Source organism: Protomyctophum bolini, assembly GCF_963924005.1.
Source record: "Protomyctophum bolini genome assembly, chromosome: 12".
Taxonomy (NCBI): Eukaryota; Metazoa; Chordata; class Actinopteri; order Myctophiformes; family Myctophidae; genus Protomyctophum; species Protomyctophum bolini.
Window position 1 is genome coordinate 32,045,419 of NC_137873.1, and position 15,022 is coordinate 32,060,440.

Sequence of the window (15,022 nt, forward strand, 5' to 3'; positions counted from 1 at the left end):
GCCACTTTACAAAGTGGCATGCCACTTTACAAAGTGGCATGCCACTTCTCAAAGTGGGACCACTTTAATAACTTTAATAACAGGGTGTCATAGGGTACATTTACTCACTCAAATCCAATCTAATTGAGGGCTTTATTGGCATAAGAAAAACATATGTAACTTACATTGCCAAAGCAAAAGATTGAACAATATGATCAAAACAAAATGTATAATTGTACAATTGAAAGTCTGAATCTCTCTAACTCACTCACTCACTGAGAGTACAAAAGTACTTTCCACCACTTTTGCCTCTACTCCTGGAAGAGTATACATTGTCTATAAGAGATCCTAAAGTCAAGTCGCTAAACAAGCGTGTGTTTTGCTGACAGAGGAAACTGGAGCACATAAAGGAGACCCGCGTGAACCCGGGCGGAGCGTGCCAACTCCACACACACAGAAAGACCCCTGTCGGGTTTGAACCCAGGGGTTGATTGATTTGATTTGATTCGTTGGAGATGTAGGGTTGTCCCGATCCGATCACGTGATCGGAAATCTGGACCGATCACGTCACTTTCAAATGATCGGAATCGGATCGGAAGCAAAAAGGACGTCACTAGTATCAATATTATATCCATATCATGATATTAGACTGGATATTGTCTGTGATTTTGGGTATTGTACTATTGTGATATGGCATAAACGCGTTATAAAATAATATAAATATCGGATGGGGGGAAAAAATCGGTATCGGCAGATAATCAAAATCTAATGAACGGAATCGAATCAGGAGCCAAAAAAAATTGATCGGGACATCCCTATTAGAAAGAATGAACCCTATTGTCAACGACGACAGGCAGGCAGGCTAAAACAGGATAACACAGTAAAGTCCAGAAACAGAGCTGTGCGTGTATGCGTGTGTGCGTGCGTGCGTGCGTGCATGCGTGTGTGCGTGCGTGTGTGTGTGTGGGTGTGTGTGTCAGGCTGGGTGTTGTGTATCGTCGGTAGGGTACATTTCTGTGTACTGTCATGACATGGGAGTATATTTAGAGCTGGGAATGCAGCTCTCATCCTCATGCAGGGCCAAAGGCTAAACTCCACACTTTGTTTACACTACCTGCTCCCACTGGCCTGCAGTGCTGCATGCTGGGAAGTAACTATAAGTACATTTACTCAAAGTACTGTGCTGTATAAGTACAGTTTTGAGGTACTATGACTTTACCTCTACTCCATCTCAGAGGCAAATACTGTACTTTTTACTCCACTACAATTAGACAAGAAGAAATACAAATAGGACTGCTTTAGTTCTATGGGACCATTGACAATTCCACCCCACCCAAGAGATCATCTCCAATCCATTCAATTGTTGTGCTGAATATTTAGGGATCTTTAACAACCCGTCCTATTAAGAATACTTTGCAGATTTAGATTATTCTGAAACATACATTAACCAATTAAGCTCTATTTTATACTTTGTGCATTCGAAAATAGCAGTTTTACAATGCGTGACTTTGTGACATGTTTCTGTTGTGCAAAATGCATAATGAGCACACACACACACACACACACACACACACACACACACACACACACACACACACACACACACACACACACACACACACACACACACACACACATTTGGATGCCAACACTTTGGTACTTATTTTGAATACAGGACAATTACTTTAGGTATTTCTACTTTTACTGAAGGAAAACTACTACTTACTGCCACTTTAGCCTGGCACGGGGCCTGTTGCCTTTTGGGGCAGCCATTAAATGCTTTTATATTGGATGAGGGGACACAGGGATTAAGAACGGTGGGAGCGATGGGGCTCATGTTTTCCAGACTGACCTTAAAGTCCAGTGAAAGGACAGTTTATCCATCCACCTGTCCGTCTGTCTGTTGGACAGATAGCTGGCTTCACTGGTTTTATCACCTTTATTACTGTAGGCTGTAGCTTGTCTCACAGTGAATTGTCATCGCTCCCTCAGCCAAGGGCTGTCATTCGTTATACGTTTTATTCTTTACACCTGGACATTGGATGTTCTGTCGGTTTTTGTATTGTTTTTTTTATCAAGTCTACTCTATGTCTGAGTCTGGGCACTGGGCCACTGAAGCCGGATTTATACTTTGACGTACGACAGTGTCGCTTCCCAAAAAACAGCCGATCTACAAGCCCACAGCGCATCACATCTTGACGCGTTATGAGCTTGTACATCTGCCATTTTCCGTAAGACACACACCATCGTACGACTAAGTATTACTGAAGCCGATATTGTCGCATTGTTACCAGTTACCACACCAACCAATGGAGAGATAGGTTGACAATGTCTCCGCACACAAATCAGATCTGATCACTTGTAAATAAACAGTGTGAACAGTGACTCCTCACAATCTACAACAAAGGCTTTGTCTTGCCTGTTCTCCCCTTTCTTATCGCACTGGGTGTTAGAGGTGTTACAGTAGCCTGAGCCTCTCTCTCTCTCTGCCAGCCAGCCAGCCAGCCAGCCAGCAGCACAGTCTGTTCTCGACACTCAAAATGACCTGGGTTGCACGTGCAGCGCTGCACGCAGTCCGAGTGTCCTATCATTGCATTACATTGCATACTGTACATTTTCCAGGCAGGCCCACCAAAGGGGGCTTCTCTACAAACACGTGGGGCTGGCGGTGGCTCAAGAGGTGCAGGTCTGGGAACCGGGAGGTTTATACCCGCCCGCCCGCGGTGTGATCCTCGGCTCTGCCTGGCATTGTGTCACAAGTGTCCTTGAGCAAGACACCGATCCCCTGACTGCCCCCGACCAGCAGATTGTTGCCTCATGCCGTCACATTGTGAACGGTCGAATGTAAATTGACACAATGTGCAAATGTCTAATTTTAGGTATTATCAAGCCTTGGTTTACTCTACAAATTCACACTTGTGTGAAGTGAGGGGCACTCTTATCATCACATTCCGGCCAATCACTTTTCTGTCCTCACTTTTTATCTTCACTTTTTAAGCCCTCCGCCAATCAAATCATCGCTATGGGGTACACACGCACACACAACGCTGTGCATAGCGCCCCTCAAAAAGAAGTGCACAACACACGGCTTACGTAAGTCATGAAGCAATGAATCTAAAAAAGGCTTGATTTATACATAGTTGCACGCCACCGGCACGCATGCATAAATCTGGCTCAACTTGCGTAATGTGCTATATATATCCGTCATATGTTGCATATGTCCGGATCACATCTTCGACACGTACCAATGCATAATTAATACTGTAACGATGAATAATGTACATTGCACTTCAGAGCAACATGTTTGTTGAGAGCCATGTGGGACCACTGCAGGTTCCAAAGCAGGTCTCTATATAGCAACGCCATCCCAGTGCACATGCTATTTTGGCCCCGGCGGCCTCTGTGCCCACAGCAACAAGCTCCTCTTATAACCTGACCAGCAATGAGAGACAGGAGAGGGGCTAATATGATAGGGTTGGATATGAGCCATGCTAGTGCTGCCAGAACATGCAGCTCGCACGCACTCACGCACCTCAGAAGATACATACATACTTACATAATATGTATGTAACTAGATAGATAGATACTTTATTTGTCCTTTCGGAAATTTGTTTTGTGCACAGCAGTCATCAGGATATAAATAAAACATATGGAAACAAACAGATCACACAGTACATAGATAGACAATAAAGAAAAAATGCCAACAGAAGGCCACCAGTCATAGTTCCAAGAGGCATCACATCACACTTTATGCACGGAACTGAGATGGGGCCTGCTTGTTCATAAGTCCTATACTTATGGGAACAAACGATCTTGAGGCCCTAGCCTGGTATTGGCTATGTGACGGGTGTGTATTGTCCCTAGTAATAGCTTTCCCCTTCCCGAGTACCCGGGTCTCATACATTGAGGTCATACTCTCAAATCATACCCCAGCTATTTTGCTGGACACGTTGATGATTTTATGGAGTTTGTTCTTATTAACCAATGATAATGAGCCATACCATGAAACAAAACAAAATCAATGCACTCTCCACAAAGGGTCGATGAAAAAGTGCCATAACATTTCTTTCCACGTTATACTGTCTCAGTCTGCTGTATGTATGTGCAGTGGTGGAAGGAGAATGAAACTAAGTGTAGCAATGCCACAATGTGGAAATATTCTGTTACAAGTAAAAGGCCTGTATTCCTGTGTGTTGCGGGTTCGATTCCCGACCCAGACAACCTTTGCTGCCTGTCTTCCCCTCCATCTCTCTCCTCTTCCCTGTCAACTACTCTAATCTATCAATAAAGGCAAAAATGCCCCAAATAAAAATCTGCAAAGTAACTTAAACTTTAAAATAATTGTGGTGGAGTCAAAATGTAGTGTAGAGTAGAAGTACATAGGAAAAATGTATCTCAAAATTGTACTTAATTAGTACTTAATGTAGGTAATATCCACCACCACTGGTACCTACATAGGCCTATACATGTATGTGTGTGTACTGTTACTGTATGTATATAAACCACTACACCGACCAGTGTCAGATTTCTCGTGCAAGCTGCATTAGGCCAGAGGAAGTCAAGACAAGCCTGGGTTCACACACACACACACACACCAGGAGCGTTATGGTCTAGCTGTGCGAAAACCGTCTGAGACACCAGTCAGGCACCGCTTCAAAGCCGTGATGGCTGCTGATTATGTTCAGTAGAGCCACAAAGTCGCCAAGCTCAACAGCCGAGACAAAATTACCCCAATCATATTGATCATGCGATTGATTATATCAGTCAGCAATCAGCATTGTTGCACATTCCCTCTGAATTACACAAACTGATATTCAGCACTGTTCAGGCAGAATCCCACACGCGTTCACAAAAGTGAAAATGCACCCACGGGAATCATTTAAGTACATTTTCTCCCTTTCAGAGTTAAATGAGCACTAGGGATTATACTGCATCACCTCTTGAATCAAGACATTATGTTCAAGAAAGGATATAGAAACAGAGTTCAGACTACACACTCTGATTCACATGTTCGCGTAGGGAGAAATAGGACACACTCACATGGAACACAGGTGATAAATAAATCAGTGCACTCAACTGGGCCCTATAAATAGAATAGCGTCTCTCAGGCTGTCAGTTCTCAGCAGCATTACTATGTGAGCAGAGCAAACAACACAGCTGCTGTTTGTTGTGTCACACTGACATATACCGCTGGTATTCTGTCCAATAGTGAGCCACTGAGGTGTGTAGATTAAGGGTGAACTTTACCGATTTACAACTGAAATCCTGTGTTGTTGTTTTTGTTGTCAAGGACCCCCATAACTCTGACTGAGAGTGTATACAAATGGATTAGATCAATAGTGTCACAATAACTATATCCTATATAGTCTGTTGTGTATCTCCACAAAATGATGTCAAACTGTCGCTTTATTTGCTGTCGTCTGTCCAAAATGTCATTGGTTTTATCGCCTTTATCACTAAAGCTTGGCTCAGTGAATTGTCATCACTTAGCCTCAGAGACGGAGACAGAGAAGGAGAAGTCATCGCTACCTCGGCCAATGTCGCTAATTCTCCAGTGGCTCCCAAATGTTTTAGCAGTTGAGACCCAGCCACACAACATTATTGATCTCTAATCTAAACAACAATGGGAAGCAGCTTGAACATCGGCAACAATTTCCTTCCGGTCTGTTGGATAATGTGTTGCAGTCTCCATTGTAAAAGTTATTAAAGAAATGAAGTTTGAACTGTGCAGGGGGTGACACACAAGGATTAATAGTGTCTTGTTTCCGCACATCCATAATATGACAACAGGATCAGTTTACTTAATCACTGCTGGTATGTGGTAATCTTGTATGATTACCACATATGTGATAAGTGATAAGGACTTAGATCGGATGGCGCGCTCGCACACGCACACGCACACACACACACCTTCAATTGATAGCTCTCTTCCGGCTCTGGCTGGCTTAAGCAAACAGGGTCACCTTAGCCTCAATCTGAGGACCCATCGGCAAATAAAGGCAAAACAGCGCCCTCTAGACAGACAGACAGACAGACAGACAGACAGACAGACAGACAGACAGACAGACAGACAGACAGACAGACAGACAGACAGACAGACAGACAGACAGACAGACAGACAGACAGACAGACAGACAGACAGACAGACAGACAGGACAGGACAGGACAGCTGTCTAGCAATGATGCCAGTTTGTCAAAGCGAGGCATCACAGAAATCACTGTGATGTTCTCAGCTCCATCTCATTAGGGATAAAGGAATGGAATACGTGCTCAGGCTCAGAGAATGAAATGCAAAGCAGTGACAATGACAAATACTTTCTAGTATACACAGAAACATGTGTGCGCACTATCTCGTTGTACTTTGGTATAATAAATTGTGATTCTGATCTTAGTGGGGATGTCAAGAGCAATTATTCAGAAACAAATGTCCACTTTTAATTACCCTGATCGACTCGCCCAACCTAACCCTAAACCAAACATTAAATCACCACTACAACTATTCCTGAACCCCGGTCTTAATTTTAACTTCATAAAGCTAAACCCCATTACCCTAAACCTATAACCTATAACCACTAAATATCTCATTCTATTAATACTAACCCTAAAACTCTTTCAGGGGTTTCTTAGCCGTACAAGTCAAAGGGACCAGAAAAAGCTCAGCAAACAAGAGCAGGTTAAAGTCGGGCTCCTACAGGTGACGTGCCTATCTCTATCTAAAACGTACAGTGATGATGGGTCACATCATAGGTCTCTAGTCTATATCTGTCACATTGTTTGTCAATCGAGTGAACGATAATGAAGTTAAGTGCAATCAGCTGCTCTCACCTCGGCCACTGATACAGAACTTTGTGGGACAATCCCAAACATAATCACATCCATTAACAACATCAATCAATGGATTTTACACAAAGAATGTTAGGATGTTTTACGGCATGGCTCCTCGGAGGCGAGCCGTCTAGATTAGAAGAGGGTCTGTGACTCTGTCTGTGTGTTGTATACGTGTGTGCATGCGTGTGTGTGTGTGTGTGTGTGTGTGCGTGCGTATGTGGCCACGTGCACACTGGCACGAGTGCATGCAGGCTTTGGTGTTGAGGGAAGAACAAGTAGCAGTACCATAATGTCAAAATATTATTAAAAGTACAAAATTGTTGACTTCAATATATGCTTATAGTACCAAACATAAAAGTGTTCATTATACAGAATGGTTCACAATCATATCATTGGATTTTAAACAGTGGTTCCCAAACTGTGGTGCGTGCACCCCTTGTGGTGCGTGAGTGCCTTCTAGGGGGTGCGCGACATGAAAAGTCTAATGGTGGTGCTATGGTTTTATTTTAAATATTAATATTAACATATTATGCCAATATATGGCAAGTAATGCAGAATATAGTCTATGCTGCAGATATTATGTCATATTCAGGTTCATATATGTGCATATATGTGGATAAAAATGAAATGTATGTCTCTATAGTCTCTATATAGCTTATGCAATTTATATTTCCATGTGGGGGGGTGCATCAGCTAGGTCGTAGGTAACAGGGGGTGCATGGCCAAAAAGGTTTGGGAACCGCTGTAGCCTAATGCATTAATGTGTTCATCATGTTAATGTTGCAGCTGGTAAACGTGGGTTTGAATTTCTTCAAATGCTGCTGGATTAAGCTATAATATAAGCTATAATAAGCAATAAAAATGTATCACTTAATGCATGTGTTGTATTAATAATCTAAATGAAAATAAACTGTAAATATATGTAGTTGGGTACAATATTTGCCCCTGAGATGTAGTGGATGTAGAAGTATGAAAATGCCCCTTAAAGAACAGTGAGTAAATGTACTTAGTTACTTTCCAGAACTGCCCCTTGGATTCCTGAATGCTAAATTTATCGTACAACAGTAGCGCAGGACACAAGCTGCAGATATACAAGCCCCAGCAGGTCGCATCACGACCTGTTGTGTGCTTGTAGATCGGCTATTTTCAGCCAGTGGTGTAAGGTAACTAAGTATAATATGTAGACCTACTCAAGTACTGTACATTTAGACCTGAGACCTCCTCAAACCTACCCTAAGGTTTTCTGAAAGTGAAAACCTTCAAATTCTTCAAAGAAAATGATGTTGCTATATATGAGACACAGAGGTGTAGCTGTCAAGGCCAGAAACACAGAAACTCATGTTTTTGCCACCGGAAGTTATGCCACCGCATAACTTCCGGTAAGATGACGTCACGTGCATACCCCATCTATTCTTCTACATTGCCGTTTTGATACTTTTACTTATGTAAAAGAATTGAGTACTTTTTCCACCACTATTTTCAGCACACGGCACCGCCGTGCGACAACATATAGAGCAGGACTACATATAAAGACTACCGGTACATACAAAGACTACATATAGAGCAGGACTACATATAAAGACTACATACAAAGACTACATATAGAGCAGGCTCCTGCAGTGTCACTCACCGTGCGGTAGACATCCTCGCTGCTCTCGTCGTACTTCTGCTGGATCCTCTCCTCCAGGAAGTAGATGCGGAGCTTGAGGCTGAAGTTCTCCTTCTTCAGGTCGTTGAGGTGCTGCGACAGAGTGCGGTAACCGTTAGATATGTCCGCTTCTTTAGACATTATAGCCACTTCGTTAGACATTATAGCCGCGTCGTTAGACATGTCGCGGTGCACCCACGGCTTTGACATAATGTTCGTCACTCAGGTCATCACAAATCGCCCTCCCGCGTGGTCGCCTTTTTAAATCCGACCTGTCCGTATTATTGATGGGGCAGGCGACGGGGGGGGGATCTGTCAACTTGCACGGTTAATAACCGCACTGTCGACGTGTCCTGTTGTTTGTCAGAGTCCGGTAACCGTTAAGACATGTTATGTCCTTCTCGGTGACACCATAATAATGTCACAAAAAGTGAATACAAAAAGAAAAGCCACAAAAGATAATTCACAAAGCGGTGTCCTATGATGCCTGTAGAAAAGCAATCACACACAGTCACACATACACACTCACTCAATCACACACACACACACACACACACACTAAAGCTAACACACACACACACACTCACTCACACACACACAGGTGTAAATTCATTCATTCATATAGGCATCGGGGCCTATAGTGGTGCAGAGAGCTAACTCTGCGGCCCGGGCAGTCATAGGTGCGGCCATGTCGGCTCCATGGTGGGTTCTGGTTAGGGAAGGGGAAGCGACTGCTGCTTATTTTACTGAGGGAGACATCCCAAGAATCCCAGACAGCCAGAGGGGACATAGAGGGAGGGAGGGAGGGAGGGGGGATGCTGGGACACGGTGGAGGAAGGGGAGAAGGGGCAGACTCTGGACTCACGGGCACTTGTGATATGAAAGTAGATCTCACCCCTGGGCCGTGAGGGAGGGAGGGAGGGAGGGAGGGGGGGGAGCGGGAACACACACTGGCCACTGGAGGGGACGGGCGGGGGAGAGAGAGAGGGGATACATTTTGACTGTTAATTCAAGACGTTTACATTGTGTTTAAATCTCGCCATAAGACCCACCTTTATACCCTAGCTTTTAATTCCGTTTTGGGAGTTTCTGTGGTCTATTGTCTTTGTTTCACTGTCTGCTGACGCTGCTGCGTCTTGTATTCTTGTAGTGGCGCGTTTCCGTTGTTGCTTATTTTGGTTTTTTTACTGTGTGATTTTGCTGTTGTTTTCTGTGTTTCAGCTTATGCAGTGTATTTAGCCTTTTCTGTGCAGAACTTTGTAAACTTTGAGTTGTAAAATGTGCTACTGTATATAAATAAAATGGATTGGATTGATTTACCTCTGAGAGGGTACAAATGACCCTCTCAGAGTTAGATATGCATGAATTAACAACAAGAATTGTATTGTGTATGTGTTACCCTTACTACCCTCACATGTACTCATCGCATAACATGTTTGTGTTCATTTGAGTGTAAAAATGGACCCTGCACAAAGGGTTTAATTGACACTATGGTACAGATCCATTTGTAAGAGTTAAATGAGCACTCTGGATTTAACAATGTATGGTGTGTGTGTGTGTGTGTGTGTGTGTGTGTGTGTGTGTGTGTGTGTGTGTGTGTGTGTGTGTGCTGCGCGCGCGTGCGTGCGTGCGTGAGCGGGGGATGTTGTTAGGGGTAAAGTGAGAACCCCACTAAACGAGCAGCTGAAACAACCCGTGCCAAAGCCAACCATCCAGCTCTTATGTAACAGTGAGAGTGGCACAAGTCAGTCCACATTCACTTTGTGACAGCGATGGCTTTCATCGTGGCTGATTCACACTCAGTCGTACAATACATATGTGCGGCGGAAACAACAGATCTGCAAGCTCACGGCTTGGTCGTACGACAACGTATAAATCTGGCATCGCGCTACACTGTAGCATTTGGCCCGAGGGGCGCACTTTGGACAGTCCTGCGCTACAGTATTGCTTCCCAGACCTTTTCAGTTTACACCCAAAAGGTACATTTTGGTGTCTCCCCCGGGACCCATACCTTTTCTTACGCTATTTAATAGTGCAAATAAAGTTTGTGGAGCGGCTATGTTCACTACTTCTGACGTTTTGCATTTCATTTTATTTATTTTTTACTTATGGATATTGTTTTGAAAATGTCAGAGTATTTTCTTCTTGTGAAATTCTTTTGAAATAATAATAGGGGGAAAATATTAAATGCTAAAAGTAGGGGATATTTACTCGCGAGTCGCGACCCCCCATAATGTGTCCTGAGTCGCTCCTAACCCATCGTGCTACATAACCACTGTGCTACATAACAGTGTATAACAGCGGTGTCCAAACTACGGCCCGCGGGCCAACTGCGGCCCGTGATCCATTTTTAATTGGCCCGTATCAAATTCTAAAAATATAATGGAATATGGCCCGCACATGAAACTTGCACTTGACTGTATTGTATTTCTTAGTTTTAACACTAGGTGGAGCTACTGTCTTGAACAAGGCAGCTTCTCCACAAAACCAAAACCGATACCTAAGAAACTTTTTCCCACTCGAGTGATAGATTGACAGGTTCCTAACCAATCAGATTTCGAGTTTGCCCTAGCTGGCCTTTGGCGACATTAACGTCGTGCTTGGATCCCATCTGCTGAAAATATTGTCCAATGAGAAAAGAGTAGGCTACTGGGTGTTTGAAACCTTCTGAGCGAGTTTCCATCTGTGGGTTGATTGAGCTCGCTAAATTAACAGATTTAACTCACAAACAAACACCAAAAATGACTGGACTAGGAGAACATACTTTGGTGGTGGATTTACAGTCAAAGCCCTTTTCGAGAAGGAAGGACTTCAAGAAAAGCTTGCCATTGTAACGAAGGGTCGGCATGATATATGATCAGCCATGGTAAGGATATTATGACATGCGATACGATACGATGCAGCTTATTGATCGATTTATGGCCGGGTCCGTGTTGAAGAGAATAACAAATTATACGTTAGTGGGCCCTCTCTCTCTCTCTCTCTCTCTCTCTCGCGCGCGCTGTGTGCGTGTGTGCTGTTTAGTCCCCCGTGACAGGTTGACACTTGACAGGCTGCATCTTATTGTTTGTTTGTTTGTGCACGCACGTTTATGCACGGGCGGCCGTTCCGCGACCGTCCCGGATGGTGATGTAGGCTGTTTTATTTCTGTAAGCATATTCAATTAACAAGCATAATTGCAAACGCAATGAGCACTTACTATGAGACCTAGCAGATCATGTCTGTCTGTCTGTGTCTGTGTGTGTGTGTGTGTGTGTGTGTGTGTGTGTGTGTGTGTGTGTGTGTGTGTGTGTGTGTGTGTGTGTGTGTGTGTGTGTGTGTGTGTGTGTGTCTGTGTGTCCCACCTTTGTGCCCATATATGGAGCTGAGTGATTTGTTTGTGATTGATGCAACACACTCCATATTTGGACGTATAACTGCTTTGGGGACTCCTTATATGGTTATGGCTAAGTTAAAAGCTTAACTTAAAAATAATAACTTAAAAATAAATCTTAAAAAAACCCAAATATGTACGAGCTGCGTTCGCTTCCCGCGTTTGCGCGTCTTACTGGTTTACCTACATTTGATTGATTTTGCTAACTTTAATACACAACGGGTGAGGCGATATACCTCATCTCTAGTGAGTGGCCCAGCCCTTCCTATATTTTTCTGGATTTGGCCCTCAGTGAAAAAAGGACAAGCAGCACAGACTGAATGGAGGCACAATCATGTGAGCTGAATGATATTTTGGTGGAAAAGATTTTCGCATTTCTTAAGTAAAAGTATCAATACTGCAATGAAGAAATACTCTGTTACAAGAAAAAGTCAAACATTTAAAATGCCAAAATACTTGGCATCAAAATGTAACTTAAAATACCAAAAGTGAAAGTACTCATTGTGCATAATAATTGTACAGTATAGGACTGAAGTGGTTAATGGATGTACTCGTGGAGTAAAAGTACAATATTTGGATCTGAGATGTAGTGCAGTAGAAGTGAAAGTATTGGAAATTGAAAATACTCAAGTAGAGTACAAAGCGCTTTAGTAAATGCACTTAAATAATTCCTATACCACTGCGTGCTATTAATAAGGAGGTGTCCTGAATCTCTCCCTGACGGGTAGGTCCCTGGCCATCCCGGAGCCAAGAGAGGAGGCCACGACGGTGTCTATTTAAAAATGCATGTTGAACACTAACGGGGACTTTTAAATTGAAAGCGACTGGGCCCTGTCATGTGACCGACAGAGATGATGATGTCACAAGGATGGTTCTCATCAACCGGTTCTGGATCGGGGCGAACATGAACAAAATTAAGGGTTTGCGGGCCACGTACGTACCCGCCATGTTAAGTGGTCATATGGGTGGGCTGTTTGCATTTTCAGAGCATGCTAATTTTAATGATCATCGAATCAATCGTCTTCCACCTTGGATCAATGGAACTAACATAGCATAGTCCAAGTATACCCAGACATTTTTATTAAACATTGTCTTTTTTTGTTTTTTGAATGAATGTTATTTTATCATTAAAATGATAAACTGGGGGCCCACCAGGTTGAGAACCACTGTTAAATCTCCTGAAACTCTAATGTATTCAGTGAGCGTGTGTCATGAGTCATGACTCAGGTTTCGGATTACATGTCGCCTCTGAATTATTCAGAAGAGAGGAAAGGCTGGACGCCACAAAACAACAGGAGTGGTGACGACACATGGCTGCGTCTATTTTAACACCTCCACACATGGGAGCTTGTCCAAAGCAATGGACCAGCCAGAGACACGCAGTCACGCACGCACACAATCACCATCAAAGACAAAGAAAGTGAGAGTCAAAGTAGATGTGTACATCATGTGCGTGCGTGCGAGTGTGCCCACGCCAGGTGGCGAATGTTGCTAATGGCACGGCACTGACTTTTGAATCAGCGCTCAGCCCTGTTACCAAAATAGCATGGTGAAGTGAATCATGGAACCACAAGATGGCAGCATTTTTCGGTTCCAGTGAAGACTGAAGACCCTTTTACACAGCATGTTCTGCCTTGAACTGGTCCCTGCTTCTTTCTCATTTCTACTCCAATGAAACATCAGGCATTAATATGTAGCTTCTCTCTCACACAAAAAGGGTCAAGACGCGAGTCAGTCTTTACTTTACACTGGCAACAGCACCAGATTTAAATCAGCTAATTAATAGATCTATAAGTAAACAATAAACCTATTTTGAGTCTGTATTTTGTGAAATAAATGCATAGAACGTTGTAAATGCATAAAGTCTACTGACAACTGTACCGACAACTGTCTAAGTTGTGTGTGTGCAATGTACATGTGTGTCAGAATATGATAGTGAGAGTGAAACAGATAAAAGGAGAGAGAGAGAGAGAGAGAGTGAAATTTCGAAGTGAGTTATGTAACTTTATAGTGCTCTTTTTATACAACTTGGCGTAGCCTACTCTGCAGTACATACATTTTGCGGTTTAGTTGTAACTAACCTATGCATTTTTGGCTACTGACATGGCTGGCTGTTATTAATGGCATAGTGCAGTGGTTTTCAACCAGTGGTCCGGTGACCACCAGTGGTCCTTGAGGGGGTTCCAGGTGGTCCCCAGCTAAATGATGGAGAGTTGGTAACCAAATGGACCAAATGGACCCTTAGAGATCTTTAACTAAAAAGAGTGTAAAATGACACACTCTCATGAGTAACATTATTGTTAAACGTCTGCATTACTTAAAGTACATTCTTTAGTTTTTGTTCTGCGAGGCTAAATGTCGTCAAATGGTGGTCCGTGGCTCAAATGCCGAATAAATAACGGGCCTTTGACATGAAAAGGGGTTGAAAACCGCTGGCCTAGTGTAACTTTAGATGCTGATGCTGTTGTGTGTTCACGTCACGCCTCTGATTCTGGAATGTCAGCATGCTATAAATGCACACATGGGGTGGCTTTGTTTGCTTCTGCAATCTGCAGTGTTAAAAAAAAAAGAACAAAGAAGCATTTACAGCAGATCTTCTTTTATGGCGCTACGGCAGGTTATCTGTAAAAAGGTGCCTTGAGACGCGACTCTTTGGCAGTGTTTGCAAGTGGAAAGCCAGAGAGGGTTTATGTTGGAAGCGGATCTAAGGGAGATAGAGAGAACCCCTGCATGCATTGTGCTCTCATGGACATGGCTAAAAAAGATGGCTGCATGACTCCATGTGTATCAGCTCTATAGGACATTTGGTTTGTCGACACCCGTGGTTCCCACTCCAAACGTTTTAGCTGGAGACCCAAAAGAGAAATGTGTTTGTCTCCCTGGGACCCAAACTTCTGAAGTTGTTGCTTTTTATGTCGCGCATTTCTTTGATTGTTTTATTTATTTGTGAAATTGTCTTGAAAACATTGTTTAAAATGTATGAAACGATTAAATCTTTATCTTTTGAAATAATAATATATTGTATTGTGTATGTGTTACCCTTACTACCCTCATTTGTTTTAAATGTAGGAAAGTGGGGAAAATGTAGGAAAGGGGGAACTGGAGGAAAGGGGGAAAACGTGGGTCATGGGTGCATTTGTTTGGTCTGGTCTACACTCTCCTTAGAAGAAATGTGGGAGGAGTGGGCGTTGGCT

The 15,022-nt window shown here is 43.2% G+C and overlaps 1 protein-coding gene across 4 annotated transcripts in view; it reads right to left on the reverse strand.

Annotated features, from left to right (window-relative positions):
* Window positions 1-8,933, reverse strand: part of LOC308325695 (myomegalin-like) — a 73,214-nt gene extending 64,281 nt beyond the window's left edge. For all 4 annotated transcript variants that reach the window (XM_080778324.1, XM_080778325.1, XM_080778326.1 and 1 more), the window contains exon 1: window positions 8,438-8,933. In XM_080778324.1, the coding sequence (XP_080634450.1) occupies window positions 8,438-8,665 (228 nt within the window). In that variant the 5' untranslated portion in view covers window positions 8,666-8,933. The remainder of the gene's footprint in view (window positions 1-8,437) is intronic.
* Between the last annotated feature and the right edge of the window lie 6,089 nt (window positions 8,934-15,022).